The sequence below is a fragment of the Hippoglossus hippoglossus genome, chromosome 18, assembly GCF_009819705.1.
Source record: "Hippoglossus hippoglossus isolate fHipHip1 chromosome 18, fHipHip1.pri, whole genome shotgun sequence".
NCBI lineage: Eukaryota > Metazoa > Chordata > Actinopteri > Pleuronectiformes > Pleuronectidae > Hippoglossus > Hippoglossus hippoglossus.
Genome location: NC_047168.1, coordinates 2,779,146 through 2,801,039, shown reverse-complemented (window position 1 = coordinate 2,801,039; position 21,894 = coordinate 2,779,146). Strand labels below are relative to the sequence as shown.

General features: G+C 43.3%; 1 protein-coding gene across 2 annotated transcripts in view; it reads right to left on the bottom strand.

The window, feature by feature from the left end:
• afap1 (actin filament associated protein 1) overlaps positions 1-21,646 on the bottom strand; it is a 63,263-nt gene extending 41,617 nt beyond the window's left edge. For both annotated transcript variants that reach the window (XM_034615101.1, XM_034615102.1), the window contains exons 1-3: positions 21,322-21,646; positions 6,954-7,082; positions 4,858-4,940 (exon numbers count right to left, since the gene is read on the bottom strand). In XM_034615101.1, the coding sequence (XP_034470992.1) occupies positions 4,858-4,940; positions 6,954-7,082; positions 21,322-21,358 (249 nt within the window). In that variant the 5' untranslated portion in view covers positions 21,359-21,646. The remainder of the gene's footprint in view (positions 1-4,857; positions 4,941-6,953; positions 7,083-21,321) is intronic.
• Between the last annotated feature and the right edge of the window lie 248 nt (positions 21,647-21,894).

Genomic DNA, 21,894 nt, shown 5'->3' with positions numbered 1-21,894 from the left:
GATTTGTCACATTTAGTGGTCATTACAACCTAATTAGAGCCAGACCTTGTTTTTTTGTGAGCGTTCGCGCGTGGCACATAACACGTTGTAAAATGGTGCAGCAGAGATCCTCTTTCCTAGATCACTGAGGAGATTTATTAGGTGAGGGCTGTGGAGAGGATCACACTGAAATGAAGAGATCCCATTTTCTCTCTTAGTGTATTCAGTATGTGTGTCTGCACAAACCAACCAGATATGCTGATTTATACTCGCGCACAAACACACCCACATGCACACAAACCTACACCCATGAACAGGTCATGACTGCCTTTGTTTATGACACCATGGATGGAATACCTGCACACTGCTCCTTTGCATATTTAAAGATAGTCCAGTTACATTTGCAAAATAATCTTAATAGTGTGAAAACTATACATTTTGATTGTTTTCATCAACAATTTAAGAAGTGATTGATTACTGAAGCCTTTATTTAAGTAGAAATGTCAAAGATTTGCTGGCTCAAGCTTCTTTAATGTGAGGATTGGCTGCTGCACCCTGTTTGACATCATCATTTATTGGTGTGATGGTATCCCACTGGGTTCTAGGTAAATGTGATGATCGTCTTTCATGAACTCTTGTATATTTTAATAAACATCTTTCATCCTTAAATCTGAGTTGATGAGCAGACATTTATATATTTACAATTAGAGGAACAAGTTTTGTGTTTTATGTACTATGAACCGTGGGTTGTCTCAAGCCTGGGTGCTGCTTCTAATACAACAAATTGAACCTACGTTACTATTATTTTCTGCTGTCTAAACTTTGCAGGTTTTCTGCCACATATAAAACACAAGTATAACATGTCATCCAACTTTTTTATCTAAAAAAAATCTTATTTTATTTAATTATTCTTTTATTCTGTATGTAACTCTTTATTTCTTTTTAAATGCATTTTTGTATTGTCTTATGCTGCTTTTACAATTTGTCATGATGCTTTTTGTATTTTATGTAAAGCACTTTGAATCACCTTGTTGAAATGTGCTGTATAAATAAACTTGCCTAGCCTTGCCTAATAAATGACGCAGATATACAAATGTGGCCAAGGAAGGTAATGCCCCACACATATTAAATGCCCTCCCTGAAATGATAATAATATTTATTTATATATTTAGTTATATGATTGACCGAATGACAAGATTTCAAGAGCTTTACAGGAAACGGTCTCAATATGTCCTGTGTCCAAGTTTGATCGTCAATAACAAGTTTGCCCCTCGGGGGGACCCACTGCTCTGCGACAGAGTAACATACACATCATCTCTTTGTCTCTTACTTATTGTCTGCTGCTGTTAAGGCTAATGGGTGTCACACATGTGAGTATCATGCATCGCAAACAGTTACACCGTGTGACTACACTAGCATGTCTTTAACTCAGCTGACTGTCCTGAGGCCACGTTGTCACATGTCACATGTTTTGCAGTAATGTCGACAGGCTTAGCTGTTAAATTACACACTTGACTACTCATATTCATTGCTAGTTGAGGATTTATCTACTAACCCACATAATCTAATTCATAAAAAGAATAATATTTGACATTTTTTCAAGATTGAAGAAGTTTTCGTTTTTTCCGGGAAAGTTTGGTTTGATTAGTTATTTGAAGCTATTAAAAAACGTGGTGAAATGCTCGACAGCTGAGGCTGACTCACGACCTCACAACCACAGCTCCATCCCCCCATTCACTACTTCGCAGACTCTGGGAGTGTTCGTATCCAGGATATTTTGGCTTTATTTATGGATAGGGGGGAGGATGTAGACACGTGTGGGCCATCTTTATATACAGTCTATAAGATGGCAACAAACCTATGACCTATTTTAACATGGTGCTTGGACAATGTTTTAACTTGGACACTGGCTGCAAACCTGATAAGTTACACACTGCTGTAAGAGCATGGTGTAAACTAAAGATGGCCTGTGTTCAAATCCATATATTCTGCTGGGATGGAGTGTAACATACTGAGTAACTGAGTAAACTGAGTATATACACATCATGGAGTTTCTGTATAGTTTCAATAGTATGGCCTTTATGTTTGACACACAAGCCGAACATTGTGCAAATGGCCACCTCCATTCTTCCCATGAGCAATTTATCATTAGCACAATAATACTGTCACTTCACCAAACATTCACTGTTGTGCTGTAAATCCACTGAGGTCCTCAGACTAATTATTCCTTATATAAGAGTGAGTATTTAAAATGGCTGCCACAGGCTTTGGGACTTGACTGATGTATCTTCTGAAGCCGCAGGCTCTCAGTCTTGCAGAGAGCGCTGGTTTGGCTCGGCACTGAGCCTTGACGGGTCACAGACAGACCGTGGCCAAGGCCGTCTCTTCCTCCTCCACACTCTCCTATTCTTCAGATGTCTCTCTCCTCTGTGTTGCACTTATTCACCCACATGTAACTCAGAGCTGATGCTTTAGAAAATATCTTACTGCACACATTTAAACATGACTGAACAGGGTTGTTGAGTGTTTCGTCTGCACTAGATCTTCTTTATTCCTTCAACTCCCAATCTGTTTACTCCCTTTTTTGCCTCCTCTTTTGCATTCTTCTCCTCTCGCTCTCTCCCGTCCTTTTGACCATCTATCTTTTTTTTCTCCCTGTAGACTGAAATTCATACAACTTAAAAGAATGGAGGGGTGGAAAGAGAGAGAGAGCAGAGCAGCTTTTTTTTTTCTCCGTCTGGACGGCTTATCCAGAGGTCAGTGTGGAAATGTGATGAATGGTAATTTCAGAGCAGAGAGACGGCAAGAGAGAGACACAGAGCTGGAAGAGAATAAAAGATAGAAGCTGGGTTTCCATCCAAGTATATTTATGAGAACTGTACTTTACTGCCGTTCTTCTGCATTTTGGTATTTTTTTATTATATATAGGCTACATTTCCAATTAGCATGTTTTAGTGTTGTAATTGTTGGCTCTGGCGTGTTTCATTTTCCACCCTTCAGCATTTTCTTCTATGTTGCTGCAGCATCACTTCAGTAAAATGTTCATCTTGCCCGATATCATTCGTGCTGCACACTGCCAATCGAGTCGAGATGTTTTTACCCAGATTGAGTTTACACATTTGTCCGATGACATTTTTTGTGTGTGTGAGTACATGTGTCGGTGTGTGTGTTTGCGAGACGAGCTGAATTATGAATGAGTGTGTGTGTGCGCACGCATGCATACACTACTGCGCAATGTGATATCGACCTTATCTTGAAAAACGCTGTTACCTTCCCCTCAAGTTCTGGGACTATCATACAGAAGCAATGCAATTCATTTATAGTAATCATCTGCTTATGGTAATCCATATGGCTCGGGACAAACGTGATCATTATAAGCAGTTGTGTTTGATATTCACTCACTGCTAAGGGAATACAATTTTTCTGGTCTTGTGACATTATGAAAGTTCTTAGCAGACGCTTAAGTACGAAAAACCACTTCCTCAGTCATTTGTCATGTGGCTGTTCAACAGGTTTGATCAAAAGCTGAAGAAGAAGAAGAGTGTAGTGAACACACAGGACGGGGCTTCCAGTCTTAAAAGAAGAGCACTGCTATACCTTGTATTTTCAAAAGCTGATTTGATTGTAGAATGGAAAAATTGATTGAAAAAAATAGTTTTCCCAGAAAACCTGGGCTGTCGTTTCCAGGCACACACACCGGAGGAAGCTGAGGCTGTGTACTGGTTCTAATTAAAAACTGCATTGTAAGGCCTTGTGTCTCTCTCTTTGTGTGTGTGTGTGTGTGTGTGTGTGTGTGTGTGTGTGTGTGTGTGTGTGTGTGTGTGTGTGTGTGTGTGTGTGTGTGTGTGTGTGTGCGTATGAGAGGATGTAGAACAAGGAATTGCGGCTTATTGTTATGGTGAGAGGGTTTTGTGAGCCAATCACAGCCACCTGCTTTCCATCACAGGCATCTGCTCCAACATTAAAAACACACACACACACACACACACACACACACACACACACACACACACACACACACACACACACACACACACACACACACACACACACACACACACACACACACACACACACACACACACACTCACTCGCTACAATAGAGACGTTAAAGTTGTCACTGAGTGTCAGGATGATGTAAGGCTTAGTGTAGACAGGAATGACTATCCTGACTGTAAGTCACTAGAAAAATGCATCTTAAATGAATTCCATGTCCCATTGTATTACCAGATATGACTTTCAGGCAAGCGGAGTGCCGTTAGGTGTTCATTTGACTTTTGACTTCATAGAGAATGTCTTACAAAGCATATACTGTGTTTTTGCACCATCAAATGTACTGGGAGTTGTCATCCTTGTGCGAAACAACCAAAACGTATTTTCTTCTTCATTCCCTTCTTTCTTTCTTTCTTTTCTCTTTTTTTACATTTGATTTGAACGTACCGAAAAAGCCAATGATTTTTGGGTCTACTCTGGTCGTGGTGATCACTGACGTTTTACAGAGATGTGTTTCCCAGTCCTGATGTTTTCCACACTGAACCATGTGAATGCGTAAAAACTGAAAAATCACAACTAGAGCCTTACGATTCTCAAGCAACTTGAATCACATTGCTCAAATCTGAATTTGTCAGCGTTGCCGTGGCAATAAGTGACATTTATGTTGTTCAGCTGTCAGACGTCCAAAGCACAGACTGGAACTGTCTCACTTATATCACAATGTGTGTGTATTGCTATTTATATACACATTTGAAAGTGAGCATACAGAGAATCATGGCGTCCACTTGTTAAGTCGGTGGCCCACTTCCCTGCATGTTGCCGAGTTAACTCAGAGGTTACAGGTAACAGGTATCATGCATCTTGGGGTCAGAGTAGAAGTCTTACCAGCCAGGGATGAGGGATCGCAGGGAGGGGCATCTGAGGTGGGGCCGGCAGACCGCTGTGGATCTCTGACTTGAATGAAGGCTCTGAGGAGAAGGAGAAAGAGACAGACGAAGAGGAATCAGTTGGGAGTTCTTCATTATATGTGCATGCTGGCGTGAAGAGGAGGGACTTTACAATAGTTGATATTTTAAAGTTCAATGGGAATGCTATCTTCACCATGAGGGTGTGTCCCAGTGATCATTTATTTCTGCCTCATTATGTATGTGAGTTTTAGGAGGGTTACTGCAATGACAGCGTGGGGTTGGGCTGATGGACGATGGCTGACAGTCGTCATTATGCTGCAAAAATTTGCATGCTTAAATGACAGTATTTGCATGTCCATTTTGAGAGTCCCCGACAATGACGAGACACGAAACACTAAGACGTCACACTCTGTTGAGTTCCTTAGAACTGCTTGGTTTACACATGGTCGCACAGTGGTGTTGCAGAGTGGTGGTGCTGACAGCCGTGTGCACACAAACTGACAACAGCCCAGTTAATTATATACAGCTGATACCAACAACCATTGGCTTAGTGTGTGAGCTTTAGTAAGACTTTAGTTAAAAAGTTGCAAAAAAGCGATGTTGGCTTTAGTTTGAGCTGTGGATCTTGTAGAGCCGTTTTTAGACATTAACTCCAGAAAAGGTCGGTTCAGTGGGGTCATACTTTGTACAGAGTTTGCCTTTCACATATGAACGCAGCAGGAGATTCTCCGGTCAGACGGGTTCACAACTAAATAAAAATCTCCTAGCATTCAGGCGAGGGTTGGCGCAGCATGTAGGAGACAGGACGTAATGTTTATCATTAGTATTTGTCATCCTGAGGTATTTGTCTTTCAGTTTTCCATCCTTTGTGTGTTAGAAGACAACATCAACACGCCCACTCACTCGTGGCGAGTCCTCCGGATAACCTCCTGCTGTATTCTCACATGGGCTCATTCGGACACTATCCAGAGTTTTTACCAGGAGTCTGGCAGGAGAAACTCCAGAGAATGACCACAGCAACTGACTCGGAGATTTGCGTTCCCTCTGGATCATTTTGGGAGATTAAATAAATATCTGAGAGCAGTTGAGGGGAAATTGTTTGTTGGAAGAAATGCAGAAGCAAGTGGTTAAGCTTAATGACTCCATGTCCCTACTCTGAGTTACGGACGTACAGTATGTAGCCATCAAGTGCATCATGGGATCTGATGACAGCCACTCACAGCAGGTCGACCTGTTTTTACACATAATAGTAAATCTACAGCAGGAACTGGGTGTGTTAATGTCTTTTATGCATTTTCTGCACTACACCGCATCTACAATTATTTCATTAAAATATACACAAGCCTGAAAAGAATGTTGGTATATGAACCTCTAGACTTGTTAGGACAAGAAGGATCCCAGTGAGTCCCAGACAGTGAGGTACACAGAAGAAAAACCTGGCGAGCAAATGTTATATAACAGACCCTTTGCGAACAAGCGGAGGAGACATCTCAAATTTATCTAAGCAGGCATCTGGATCAGTGCATAGAATTCAGGGTCAGTGAGTTTCAGTTGTTGACTCTATATATTAACATGTCATGAAATGTTGCTGTTACTGTCAGCACCAGGTAATAAAAAGACCTGTCGGCTCTTACTGAGATCTTTAATGTTAGATTTCACTGCGGGCAGCCTCGCTCTTAAAGTTGCTGGCATGTTTTTCCCCTTAATTGCGACAGTTGTGAGTCAGAGAGTAGAGCGGGTCGTCCACTAACCAGAAGGTCGGTTTGATACCATGCTCCGCCACTCTGTATGCAAAAGTGTCGTAGAATTTACCCCTGACGGCTGTGCTGGCAGTGTGTGATGCAACTTATCATGCAATAAGACTCTGTGTCTCTTTAACTGACTATACTGCCGCTCAGAGCAGACAACCAGGGCAGGCAGCTGTGGCTATGGGGATAGAGTGGGTCGTCCGCTAACCAGAAGGTCAGCAGCTCGATCCCAGTCTCCCCCATTCTGCATTACCCCTGGAGGCTGTGCAGGCAGTGTGTGTAAGTCTATAGCGTTTCTAAGGAGTGCTGTTGCTTGTAATCTAACCTTTGTCCGAGAGGACTCTGTGGAGGATTTTGGAGAGGTGCATCTTCTTCTCTCGGACCCCGGCACTCAGGTACTCCCTGTCCAGCAGGTCCAGGAACAGACGAAGCTCACACACCAGCTCCTCCATCGCTGCAGGACAAACAGAGAAGACATTATTACTTCGGACACTAGGGATGTTTATTCCATCTGCTACATCATTCACTACAGCAACTGACAATGCACAACCTGCTGGAGGCTCTAGATTATCTAAATATTAAGCATGTGTAATAATTCCTCTTTGAACTGAAAAACTGTGCACGCACAACTGAGCTAAGAAGCAGCTGGAACACAGGGACAAAGTGAATGTTTTTTCTAGTTGTAAATACATCTAAGTCTTGGTTATGACATCACTAGTCAAACCAACACATCCAAAATCAGGTCAAAGTCATAAACTTTGAGTTTTGTCTCATGTTGTACCAAGTCCATTAAAACATGTTCAGTTCTTTCTTTGACAAAACCACAGTTAGAGAAGGACATCTATCGCCATAGGTACTGTAAATGAGATTATTCTGGGGCTGACGAGGGCGGCATTATTCTACAAGCGTTCTCGTCTGACATCAAACTCAAAGAGAAGAAGGAGTAGAAGATGAGGAAGTAGAAAAAAAGGAGATATGGAGAGGAAGCCAGTATGTAAATGGTACCAGAGAGAATGTAGAATAGGCTGCATCCTTCGGAGGCTGCACTTGAAGACCAATTGTGGCACAGCGGCCCGACTTGACTGTCCCAATTCCAAACGCGGCCGACAAATGTGTCCTTCCACACCCGAGCAATGAAGGCTCCACCAGGTAGATCCTTCCCGGCCCAACATATCCCATGATTCATTGTGCTTCTATGACAAACAGTTTTTCAAAAGAGGAAGTGGCAGCAGCAAGCGAGGGCGAAAACGTCAGAAAAATGAAAGTGCTCAACCGAACATCGAACGGTGCACATGTTAAAAAACAAAGTTTCAATGTTTTTAATCAACTGAAGGACTTTTTCGTCTGTAGCTCTGTTGCTAGGTGACGTTCTGCAAGGGCGGAACAAGTTGGTGCAATGAGAAGACCAGACCTTGTCGTTTCAGTCCGGCCAACGCAGTCTACGCTGCTAATGAAGGATGCAGCTGATGTCAGCCGTGTATACCGGGTCCGCCAAAAGGATGCAGCCCCTGGATTGACAGAATTTTGGCTGAGCCAGAATTTGGAGACAAGACACAGAAGTGGAAACAAGTGACACAGAGTTGGCCGCTGTTTGGAGAAACACCTCTATGCTGTCAGACGTCCAAAGCACGGACTGGAACGGTTTATCTCACTTATATCACAATACAACGGGGTATGGTGGACACGGCCAGTCTGTGTGCTGCAGCCTTTGTCTTCAGTTTTTCTTCATCCAAATAAATTTTGATCTAATTCTCCACACTTAGTTAGGCACAATGTCATTATTATAACCATCGGGGATGATCCTAGAGTATTGAACCCGGTCACAGCATTGCTCATTAATCATTACTCGTTCCTATTGTACTGTATGTTTTAGCTAAGCTGTCTGCAGTGTCTTTCCTGCACTGCAAGCCAACATTAAACAGACGCTGAACAAAAGCAAAACACAGTTATATAACAGACGTGTACGTGAGCGGCCAGGCACCGAGATGAAAGACACAGCTCTGAGTCAGTCAGTCAATCATCCAATCAAATAACTCCTCATTCCAGCGTGGAGACCCGGCGGGGCTGATAGCTGCCCGGCCAGGACAGACCTGGCAACCCACCTGACAGACAGATAGCCGCAGAATTACAACAGCTGGCGGAAAAATAAGCCACGGCCAACAGCTCAAAAACAATACAACAGAAACTAAATATAGCACAGAGATAGAGGCTTAGGTATGCCTGTTTTTGTGTGTGCGCGCAGTATCTACGTGTGTGTTTATGTTTCTACACTTTCACACTCTGGTATCTGAGAACGTGTTGTGATATGGATGGCAGCAGATTGAGATCATGCTGTATGCGTGACTCTGAGCAGCCATGCCGTGCACAGGCGCTCAGATAACAAGCGCCTCCCTCTGACTGAGGGCTCTGGTCTGTTTTGGGGACAACTCGAGCTTTTCGTCAACATCGGTGGTGACGACATCTTACTGCAGAGCAGCTGCAGATTTAAAACATGGGGTTAAGTGGCGGTAATGATGATGCGTTCACTGTGTTCCTTTGCAGTCCTGCACTGCGTCACACTGACATTAGGCTGACCTGCTAACGCTAACTTACTTTCTGTAAAACAAATACAGTGGAAACCGGATATAGTGATCTTAGATATAGTGATAAACTGTTTATATGGTTTAAAAAGCTGAAGAAGAAAGATTTTACTCATTGAAGATTTTACTCATTGAAGTATGGATCATGCGTGATGATCAGTGTTGATATTGTGGTGTCGTTTCAAACAAATCGACATTTAAACTGTAGTGGGTCAGAGACGTCAGCAGAGACGGTGTGTGTGTGTGTGTGTGTGTGTGTGTGTGTGTCTAAGAGAGAGAGAAAGAGAGAGAGAGGTGAGTAGCGGTCTCAGAGAGAGTGTGTGTGTGTGTGTGTGTGTGTGTGTGTGTGTGTGTGTGTGTGTGTGTGTGTGTGTGTGTGTGTGTGTGTGTGTGTGCATAATGTCACCTTTCCCTCAAGTTCTGGGACTATCATGCAGAAACTACGCAATTCGACTATTGTAATCAACCGCTTATTGTGATCAATTTGGCCTGGGACAAACGTGATCACAATAAGCGGTTTTCACTGAAGACATAATGCTAGGCTGTTGTTAAACTCTTTCTGAGTAAAGATTAAAGATGTTAAAATCATAAATGTTGATACCTTCCTCAACTGAACGTCATATTTCACACGTTAGCAGGGAAATGTGTTTTATCATATACCTCCTTCTTCCTCACAGTTTATGTGAGAAGAGTATATTGGTGGATGATGAAAGCAGCAGAGGCTGCACAAGCAAATCACTAACACACGCACGCACGCACGCACACACGCACACGCACACACACATATACTCGAGTGCAAGCCCCACCCCCGTACATTCTCAAACACTCCCTCGTCCCAGCTTCTCAGTAGTGAGGATTTAATGCTTTTCCTCGTCTAATGTTACAGTAAATGTAATTATATTTTGGACTGTTGGTCGGACTAAACGAGACACTAATACTGACCAGACAGTTATTCAATAGATCGTAAAAAAATAATAGGCACATTAGACCATCATAAACATGCCATAGTTGCAGTCCCAATAACATTTCAAGGCCATGGAAAGCAGCAGGATTCCTGCTTCTCGACCACACAAACATTCAAAATGGAAGCCAGGCACATGGACAAAGAAGAACTGGGTTCCTTGAAGGCAGCACACACTCAATTTGAAGAGTTACACAAACTCATAATGGAGTCATAAATTAAATCCATTTCTTACAGATAGAAAAGTCCCAGACGGAGACGGAGCTCACACCCCCTGCCAAGTTAGTAGTGATATGTTTATGTTCTTTACACAATCATATTAAATCAGCTCAGTCTACATTCAGGCTGAAGACACAGGAGGTGGACTGATCTGACCCCAGTGCTAAATGGGCCAGCAGTGTAAAACTAACCAGCCCCATAGGTTGAACTCAGGTGAGAGATTAGAACAAGGCTCTGAGCAGGGACTAGATGTTCTTACTATTTAATGCCAAATACCTGCAGTGACGCAAGCAACCACTAATGTCTCCTTCAAAACACGTCTGAATACCATATCTGATTGTAACTGACGCCACACAGGTATCTACGATTAACCAGAAACAGGTGAGTGCGCTGGTCGCTGGCGAGTGGTGGAGGGAAATCATCCCAAAACATTTAACCAGAGTATCTCTGTGTTACCACATTTACGTAGGTTTCCAAGGCAACTGTATTCCATTTTCATAGGTGTAGAAGAGGTGTGGGTATTGGGCAGCAGCTCTGAGGCTGGAAACAGAGCCGCTTTCAGGCATTCCTCACATATTCAGATTATCTAACAGGAGAGAGGCGGCGGAGAGGTGTGAAGGGAGTAGGTCCAGAAAAGAGGTAATGAAAGGTAAAGGAGCCAGGAAAGTTGCCCAAAATGTTCGCTTCCTTGTGTTAAAAAAGAATGCATGCAACTACTGGGAGATGGAAACACCTTTTTACAATAAGTTCTGACATAGCAAACAGTTAACCCGCATGACTGATGAGCTGTTTCTCATTCTAGAAAAGAAGACCAACTGAGAATAAAGTACTGAAGCCCTCTATTTTTCTCTCTGTGATGCCGATTTGGTTTCGTCTTCTTTGAGTGTCTTTGGCACTTGGCAAAAACTTGTTTTGTTTCTGGTTCATGACCTCAGCTTTTTATACTCTGTTCAATATTGCCATGTTTAATGTTTTTGGTCCGAACCAAAATAACAGGTGTAAGTGGTTCCTCGGACGAAGGTCTGACCAAAAGAGGTTGTCTTTGTCCAGATCAAAGGAAACAGGGCTCGGGTCATTTGCAGTGTGAAAATATTGAATGGATAGTCCTGACATTCTGACCAATTGCAGGAAGTTGAGACAGCATTAAACGAGGGGGAAAAAAGAAGCAGAAGCAGCTCACAGTCTTCACCTCTGAAGATATAATGCTGAAGATATAAACGAACGAGAATATTCATTCTACTGGTATCATTCCAATATCTATATTACAGTGGCAATGAAACTAATGAAGTGAACCGGGTCGTTCATGTTCTCCATTCAAACAGAGAGATTCCTTTGATCTAGGCCATTTGTTAAAAACATTTAGGGAAAAAAAGAACCGAATTGACAACACGCCGACGTTAGACACACGTCTGTCTATAAACTAATCAATGTCAAGTATAGTTAGATGCAGCCCATGTACGTGACGATGACAGGGCGTACTTATGTCATACAAAGGTTTTCAGTCTGCCTCCTAAACTGCAATGTGAAACCCAAACTAACCAGATCAAATTTGAACCTTTGTTCGGACCGTGGTCTGGACTTTCAGGTGTGAAAATGACCCTAAAACAATAACATTTCAAAGAGAGATTGATAATATTTGTCTTCAGTCATGTCAAAAGAACTCCATGGGTCCACTCTGTATGGTGTCTGGAGCTGTTTTTCATAATACGGCCAAACAGTTCCAATGAGGGAAAATCTTTATCCACAAGCAAACAGGGACAGTATTGATTTTCTGTTTCATACATGACGATTGCCCCCTGTGCACACATCTGCATACAACACCTTAAGGGATAAGGTCTTTATGCGTGTCAGGTCTTTATCAGCCAACATCAGTGTTTATTTTATTGCCACACAACCAGGCAGGTGGAATCAAATTGGAGCTCACACGTGTTCCTGTGGCTGAAAAAGAACCAATCCCTGCAGAGATTTGGCAGCAGAATAATATCAGTGGTTTTAAAAAGGTGTCCACAAACTTTTGGTTATGTAGTGACACTGCTGAGATCTGGGGGTGCAGTGAGATGATCAGAACGGTTAGAAACGAGTCAACCTTAACAACATATTTGATTTTATTATACAGTGAACTGGGAAACTCTTTATGGAGGAAATAACCAGAGGAAAAAGTGACTATTCCTCCAGAGACAACAACCGTGTAAAGGAACAACAGTAAAATCTCTGACCACTGACGAATGTACAGTATATAATACATCATGTCACCTGACCCTTGTTAATTATGCTTTGGGAATATTTGCCCGACTTCTAATTAATTCAAATGATCCTTTACATTAGCATGAAGTAATCTACAACATGTCTCCAAGTCTAATAGCAGTAAAACTACAAGCATCACATCTTTAAACTTCCCTTCATGGTCAGATGCAGGCGTCATCAATCATGTATCTGTCAGTTTCTATTCAGATGTACAAATCCACAGAGCAACACTAACATCCCCACTGTACCGCTACACACACACACACACACACACACACACACACACACACACACACACACACACACACACACACACACACACACACACACACACACACACACACACACACACACACACCCTGGATCGCAATCATCGAGCCCGTTTTTATGTTACGTCGAGACCAGCCAAGCACACTTTACTGCCCCATTTGCTGTTTCATAGAGCTTTGTGCAACCTGTGCAATACTTTACCTCCACTAGGGTGGTCAAAAAGATGCATGTGTGTGTGTGTTGGTGTGTGTGTGTGTGTGCGTGCGTGTCATTAAAATCCTGAAGCAACTTCTCCAGATCACCAAAGATGGTGATCTGGAGAAAATGAAGTGGCACGGTGCGCGGAGGACCACCCTCAAACAAGGCCTGAGGGTGAGCAGGAAAATACCTCAAGGTGCAAACACACCACCAACGCCCTTTCTTCTAGATCTCACTCCTTTCTTCCCCCCTTTGTCCGCCTGTCATTCAACTCACTTCACCGTCAATGTTTCACCTCAACTCTCTCCATCTCAAATCATATTTCCTGCTCGGAACTCCATTATAAAAGCTTGTGCATTTATTTGTTCCTAAAAATGTATTCTGAGCCGTGTACTCTACCCCTAACCACATTTGCTGTGTCAACACTGTGCTTTGCATGTCAAATGATAGCAGCTCCTTTCAGACAAAAAAAAACAATTAATCCCTGCACACACACATAGATAAAAAGTGACTAAAAACACCCAGACAAGTCAGAGGGATGTTTTCACTGCGAGCTTTTGTGCGAGCTCAGGACACATCGGGGTTTTCCTGGGTGACTGTATGAGTGTGTGTATGTTTGTGCAAGGCAACGGGGTCATTTTTGGGTCTCGCAGAGAACTTGAGACCCTGCGGCTCCGTTGTTGTTGTCGGTGCAAAAATGCTTAACCAGGTTAGAGGGAGGAGGCAATGTGCCCTCTTCCCAGAATACAGCTGTTGTGATTGACAACACACTGATAGACGCTATCCCACTATGTGTGTGTGTGTGTGTGTTTCAGGTGTCTGTTTCTTGTTACTAACAGTGTCTTAACACTTCTGGGATGTGTTTAGTCTGGGCTTTTGAGAAGTTTTCAGTACAGGAACACACACACACGCACACGCGCACACACGCGCGTGCGCGCACACTGCTCAAAAGACTTTGCGTCCTGACTTGAACAAGTCACACACATGATTAAAATAAATCCAGCTTCTCTCACTCAACACGTTTTTTTTTATTCCTCTGTAAAAATGTGTGCAACTCATTGTAATTACAAACCATCAACACCATAAAGCCACACCACTCCCATAACTCTTCATAGGTTTATATGGATAAGTGGAGGTTATCACGGCTGTGACTGAAGTGACCTGGGGTCAACTCTCATATTCTTAATAGGAAAGATGTTTCTTACAGCATGTTGAGGAAAATTCAAGTTTTTTCAAATGAATCGGGCTCATTTCATCAGCACACAAACCAGATGGAGGTAAATCTGTCCAGTGTAGGGCTGTCATTCTAAAAAAAGCTAAACAATGAGATCTTACACAACTGATTGGAATTAATTCAAATTGAACTCACATGCCCAGGTAATCCTAAACTATGCTTTCCAACTGACACGATGAGGTGAAGGTGTTTGTTTCTCAAAGGTAAAGTGTGGTGACAAGAATGAGAGTGATGATCCAGCTTCATCTTACAAGCAAATGTTAATGGGGCCAAACCCTGAAGCTGACATACCCAGCTGCAACCCTTTGGTCACGTCAAAGTGGAACATGGAGGGAATATACAGATACTAGTAATGAATGCAACTTACTCTGTCTAGCCTAAACCATTTCTCTAGTGTCCATTGAAGACAGATGATTATAATGCACTTCGAAATTGTTACTTAAAAGTTTGACGTTGTCTTCTCATAGCTATCTCACAATGCAAACAGAAACTGATTTAATTAGTGTGATCTTTCATGGCACACAAAAGAAAGATGGAAATGTGGGAGGTATAACCTCACAGCAGGGTGGCTCTCGGTTCCAATCCCAGCTTGTCAGAGGCCTTCCTGTGAGGGGTTTTGTCTGGATACTCCAGCTTCCTCCCACGGTCCAAAGACTGTTCGATTGATTGGAGATTAAATTGACCATAGGTGTGGATGTGAGTGTCTATATGTCAGCCCTGTAACTCGTTTGCGACCTGTCCAAGGTGGACCCTGCCTCTCCCCCAATCTGACATAATATCTTCTGTTTACACCACCCTTAGTGTTATTGGAGCCCTGGTGGCAACGGACATGCAGAGCATTGAGAACATTTTAAAATCACTAAGGTTTCAAATTAACCATCAACATGATTCTTATATTCATTCAACATTATAAAGAAATGTCTCTGAGTAGACTCACTCAGTGTTTCCCATTAGTTATTCATCTGTGGCAGCCCGCCAAATTCTTAGTAGTGCCACTACAGTTTCATAACGAATCGCTCTGCACTTCTTAAAATAATACAAGGGATCTCTAACTTTGGTGTGTGCAGAACTTATAGCTGCATGCTGCACATCTCCTGCTTGCGCTACCGAATGCCGAAAAACAACTGAAAGGGTAAAAACAACAAAACCAAACCAATCTGGTTGGGGCGATATATACACATGACAACGAACCTGTGTACTCATCTAAATAACCTGTTCAGGCTGAAATTGTATTGGTTACATTTAAATAAGAGAAAATCTTTGAATCCACTTCTAAAAACAAAGCTAGCACATTGCAGGTCTTCTCCGTCGCACGCCATACATCTGCTGCCTCCAGCTATGCACTCTGGGTACTAAAACGGAATAAGTCGGATGTGCAGATACCATCACTGCACGAGGAGCCTTAACCACTTAATGAGCCAACCCTCAACCAACAAATCATCTCCGGTGAGCACTTTCTGTGGTTCTGGGAAACTTAATTGCACTGTGCGGTCGAGTGTTACAGTAAGGCGGCGGTTGTTGTTAATTGAGGTTGGTTTACGGCCTGGCATCGTCATGGTTACTGCCCCCAGTAGGCCACCAAAACACAGCAGGGCATCACAAGAAGGCATTCATTATGATAATATACGCATGATTACATGGGAACCCACAAATGCAGAGACGTCAAACGACTTTCATCAGCTAAATGTTTAGCAGAAAAGGAGCAGTATCATTTGCATTGCTATCTTTGTTACTATCTCTGTGTATGAGGTCTTTTTTGTATTGTTCTCACCAAAGTCTAAGCTGCACTAGTCAAGCAAAATATCAGAGCCAATCAAAAAATTCATAGCTTACATTGCTTGAATAGGTTAGTGAATTGCATTTTTAATTATAACATAAAAGTATCGAGTGCACCACTCCAGCTTTGCATCAAAGAAAACTGTCAAAGATCTCACAGTCCACATATCCTTATTCCTAGAGTGGGAATAGGGTTGTGTACTGGTATGTTTGCTCTGCACTGTTGGTGAGAAGCTGTTGAAGTCATGAAATATTACCTAATATCATAAATGTTTCATAAAGGGTTTGGAAAGCCTCGACTTGGACGAGCACCAGCAGAGAGGGAGAGTTATGAGCAGATCAGAGGACATGCGATGCTGCATTAGTTTATGATGAAAGACAAGCTGTGTCTGCTCGCTCCCCTTTTCTCAGGTCTGTAATTTTGAGGTTTGTGTGTTTTCTTCGTTCCACAGGAACATGCCAGGCGAACATCAGAGAGTGCGGCTGATTGCTATCGAACTGTACAGGTGGTTTACCGTACGAGCAGATGTTTCCCCCGACCGCAAAAACACATGTGCAAAACCCTGGTGCGTAGGGGGGGGGGGATTAGTGGTGGGGGGGTAGGGCAGTGCTGACAGAGGTCTATAGATGATGTGAAAGAAGAGGAGGAAACAGGGAGGGGTCCAAAAGCAAACCAAAGTCAGATAGCGAACGCTCCTTTCGGTATCTCTTTTAAACAGATAATTAGAGGGTACACAGCGGAAAAAAACACATGGAGAGGGAGAGGGAGGGAGGGGGAAGGGGGTTATATACTATAGACGTTCCAGCATCGGGATTCTATCTTCTGGTGGGAAGAGAGGACATGTGGTTTCCTTGGTTGGACTGGGAATGGCAGCAGCCTGGGTGTGAGAAATGGGTGTCACGCTGTACAGGCCTTTTTTATTAGTTAAGTTATGGAAGTTGCAAACCCACTTAGATCATTCATATATCTCCTGAAGACAAAAAGACCCAACCCATAAATAAGCATCTGTAATTGTCAGTTAAATTGATTTTAAAAGGAGTCATTATAAAGTTAACTACTGTACAAAATTTCTGAATAAAACCTTTAAAGTGAGTTTTGACGGTCATAAACTAAATGTATCATGCATGATAACCCATACGAAGGAGCAAAACTCTGCTAAAACAAAATGCTAGAATATGTCATGGGCTAGTTTGCCTTCATGCTAATGATTGGCTTATGAATTTTCATAAGACAATGTATCAACATAGAACCACACAGCAACAGTGATTCTCTCTGAGAGAGAAAGTTGCTACTTTATTCCAGAAAACTCTCTAGATTTGTAACTAAGTGCTTCGTCTAAGAAAGTTACTGAGGGAGGTCAGAGAAAGTTGTGGAATTAGCCATACATATATCATGAGACACTGCAATAAACACACAACAGGTAAATGTGATTCAGGTGGTTTTACTATATATATCCTCGTCTCATTCCAACTCATTCTGACCTTCTGAGTTCATCCAACCCAGTCCGATGCAAGTGTACACACCCATGGGAAAGTCGGAGATCTGCAGGGATGTGTAAATCTTCGCACTGACAGACTATAACAGGCCGAACACTCTTTCTGGTCTGATGCCAGTAGCATATTTTCTCTCGATGTTCAAACAGTCCTGACGGTCACCCAATATTTCACAAACAGTAACAGACCGACATAGACGACCCCCTCCATCACCAGACACACCCATTTGGGCATCTGACACACAAACGCAAGTTGGAACACACCATAACAATCACATAAACACAAGGAAATCCCACATGTAAACACATTATGTGCCCACAAGTGTATCCATTTGTCCTAACTTACTCCACAGCAATTCCTTTGTTGTTGCTGTTCTCTCTACTGCAGGACCTCCCTTAATCTGCCAGATCTCTTGCTGTGTGAGCCCCCACACACTCTACATTACCTCCGCTAAATTAACAATGCCCCCCATAACCAATGCAGCTTTGGACATGTAATCCTAAAAGCTTTGTCCAGGGCAGACAGACAGCGTAGACAGCATCACAAGCTCATCCTGTTACAATAATAAGCCTATTAAAAGGCACCTTGTGAGGCTCATCAGGAATGATCCTCTCCTAATGGACCCAAATTACCAAGGTAAACATCAATGCCAAGACTAAATAGTACTATTCCAACTGAGGCAGGAGTCCAGGGCTAAATGCTTGGTAGATGATGTTAATTCAGCAGGCCGGTTGCCAATTCGAATTTGGCATACATCATGCTCTCCTGAATTGTGCTCGAGCTTGGCCCGAGATCCCCGTCCTTCTCCCTGTGTTTTTCCAGATGGATATTGACACAGCGGGAAGGCAGGGAGGGCTATGATTAGTCGGCTCAAAAATTAAAGTCTCTGTTCCCGCATGCCAGCTTACTGACAGGCCGGCTCTGGAGGGAAGGAGGGGGAGATTACAAACTCATTTCTCCTCATCGCTCCTCTCCACTCCGAGGATCTGTCTCCCCCCCCCCACACCCCCCAAGCCACCAAAAAGGGAGGGGCTCACGCGTCTCACAGATGAAAGCTTTTAAACTTCCATCATCATCAGGGCGACTGAGAGTCATGAACAAGGCGGAGAAGGAAAGTGAACCCCCAACTCTAAAGCAGAACCAAATGGACCAAGCGGGCCAGAACAGTGACACCATGTACCCGGTCTGCCCACATCACACACAACCAAATGAATTGCTCGTCGACTCAGGGATTCCGTGAGGAAAGCTGCGAATAATGAGTGGCAATAAACACTTTAACACTTGTGCATTTTTTTTCCCCCAAAACATGGCACTCCATAAGTGGGAGACCATTTGAGCAAGGACTTGCTGAAAGCGATCCTTGACTCGGTCAAAATCCACCAGCAGCTGGAGTCAACGGGCTCAGAAAAGCAAGGCAGGGTTCAGTACACCAGTACATACAATGGCTTTCTTAGGCCTTTGTAACACAAGCTTTTACAACACCCACATTACAGACTACAAGTAGTTCATGTCAATGGAATTGCCATGATTGTCAAGGAAGAATACATTTGAGCAGACATTTTGGTTAGAACTTCACGACTATTGACCAAGTGCAAAGAATGTTGCTGTTTTGAGATCCACTAGTAGTCAACAAGTCAGCATCATAGGGTTTTCAGGGAAACACATTGAATTTCTAAGTGCCACTTTTTTTGTGACTGCATCTCTGATCACATACAGTGAACAAGGTACAGTTTGATTACATATTTATTGTAATTTGAGTAACAATTCACAATCAAACACCCTCAATCTGAGGTGACATTCTGACAGAACGCGCAACTGTAGTGCCTTTTGTGTAACTATGTGTCATAAATCTATTTTTCAGTCTGCAAAGTAATAATTCAGGGGCTATATTTGGGAGTGGAAATAGTTAAAGGAAAAAGTATGTCGCAATAATCTGACTCAAACGTGAAACCCTTGGCCTCCAATGTAATATGCATTGAGTACAATGCTGCTTTTTGTCATTAAATCACAAAGTAAACCACCACTGATATTAACCCCTAAAAGGCAACCACCCATCTTTTACATACCTGCATATTGGTTGTCTTAAACAAAGCCTCGTCCAAATCCTAAACCAAAACACGATCTGTTACGTTCTCATGTGCTGCTGAGATGTGATTACAACCCCTCCACACAATGGACGTCTGTCAGAACCTCACCAAGTGCTGGGCAGAGGAGTGCTCCAGGGCTACCCGATACCCTGCAGCTGCCAGCAGTGGTCCTGTTATTGTAGGGCTCCATTCACCACTACAAACAAGAGACATTACAGATAGGGAGCATTTGTGTTGTCATTCCCGGATCATGTTAGTGTGGCTTTACCCCAGTGATGACCTGAACTGTGTAATATCTGACTGGGCACTGGCAGCTTATGTTGAGCTGGGTAATCTGATAGAAAATAGTGCATGAAAGGCAATGCTTTCAATAACTATTATGAATAGAACTGTAGAGGTGGATGGTCTATGATCTGATGAAGGAAAATAACAGCCCCTTACTACATACAGTAACCTTACAGGTCAGCTACAACGGTACAGGAAAGGGTGTCGCTCCAGCAGGAGCCAACGGCAGAGTTTGTTGCCATCACTTACAGTAATTTTAAGAATCCTCCTGATCCCTTATTTAATGTTTCACTCAAGCATGCAACATAAAAATGTGTTGTTGCTGTATCTGCGCCTGTTGTCTGGCAACCATGAGGTAATGAGAAGCAGACCTGTTTTGAAGGTTACAATGCCGCGTGCTTTTGAAGCTGGTCGCTGCACAATAAGCCATCAGAGGAAGCGTTAACACCAGAGAAGGAGCATTAGCTGTCACACTGGGAGTCACTGAAGGTAAAAGGGGACTCTATTTACACTCCATATCGCTCTCTTGTATGCTCTGTCCAGTCTGTGGTAGGTAGGTAGCAGCTAGTGGGCAGCCTGGACCCAGCCTAAAGGTTTCTGATCAGTCAAAGTGCTACATGGAATGACTCGGCTCATAAAAAAGGTCAAGATCTGAACTCCTGCAAGTAACACCCCGTTACATTGGCAGATGGCTGAACGGAGTTTGACGTGAAGTTCACAGCTCTTAACAAGTGACCACAACCCTAATGTCACTGTCAGGGGCCAACTGTCTATCCAGAGGTGCCCCCACCCCCCTTTGACCCCCCCCCCCACCCACTGCCTCTCAAACCAATCCCACTCTTTCGCCTACATTTTTATAAACATTGATCATTTCAACCTAAAAAATGTTTCACCCTTATATTGCATGATTTCCCTGCTTCTATCCGGCGCGTGCCAGCACACGTACGAGCTGCCAAGGAACTAAGCACACTGCCAAATAAGAAGTGCGAAGATTTAATGATGAGTTTTCATATACAAAAGCATCGCTTGTGGTGGAAAAAAAATCTGTTTGAGTAAGTGGCTGAATATTGAAGAAGTAAACTGAAACCTGCAATATGTGCAACAAATACCACAACAGCAATATAACTGACAATGGCAGTATTAAAAAGTCAACAAAGTCGAGTACTGTCCTGGCAAAGCGAATGGAACTGCAACTGCAAATAAGTTCGATGCTTTTCTTTGCGCAATAGAGGCGCTGCAAAAATCAGTGTCACGCGCTCTGATCTCCTACAGCAGTGAATGAGGAGCGTGCGCGGTGACTCCCCCCTGGCCAGAGAGCACGAAGGGCCGCAGCAGGGGCCACTCACCCCGGCTGGAAGTGAACACAACAGGGTCGCTCCTCATCGTGGAGTCACGCGCGTCGAATCCGCCCGACGACGCACACACGCACACACACACAGGAGCAGGCGCGTGCCCAGCGGCTCCCCGGCAGCAGTGCAAAATCCCCGCGCGCACAGTCTCTCGTTCCTGTTCGCAGAGCCGCTTATTCCCTGTGTGCTCGAACCGGCCGCTGGAACCTCTCTCTTCTTCTTTCAAACTTTTTTCCCATCTCCTCCGGATCTTTCTACTCCTCCTCCTTCCTCTCCCTCCTTTCCTCCTCCTCCTCTCTGCTGCTGCAAATGTCTCTCTCTCTCTCTCTTTCTCTTTCTCTCTCTCTCTCTTTCTCTTTCTCTCTCTCGCTTTCTCTTTCTCTCTCTCGCTTTCTCTTTCTCTCTCTCTCTCTCTCTTGCAATCTGCCTGCATGGATAGTTATGCTGCATTCAAATCATGTCGGAAATATGGCAATTCCTTTCTCCCGATTTTGGATATAACATCTTTTAAAGGGATAGTTCACCCCAAAACTAAAATCCACTCATTATCTACTCACCACCAGGGATGGG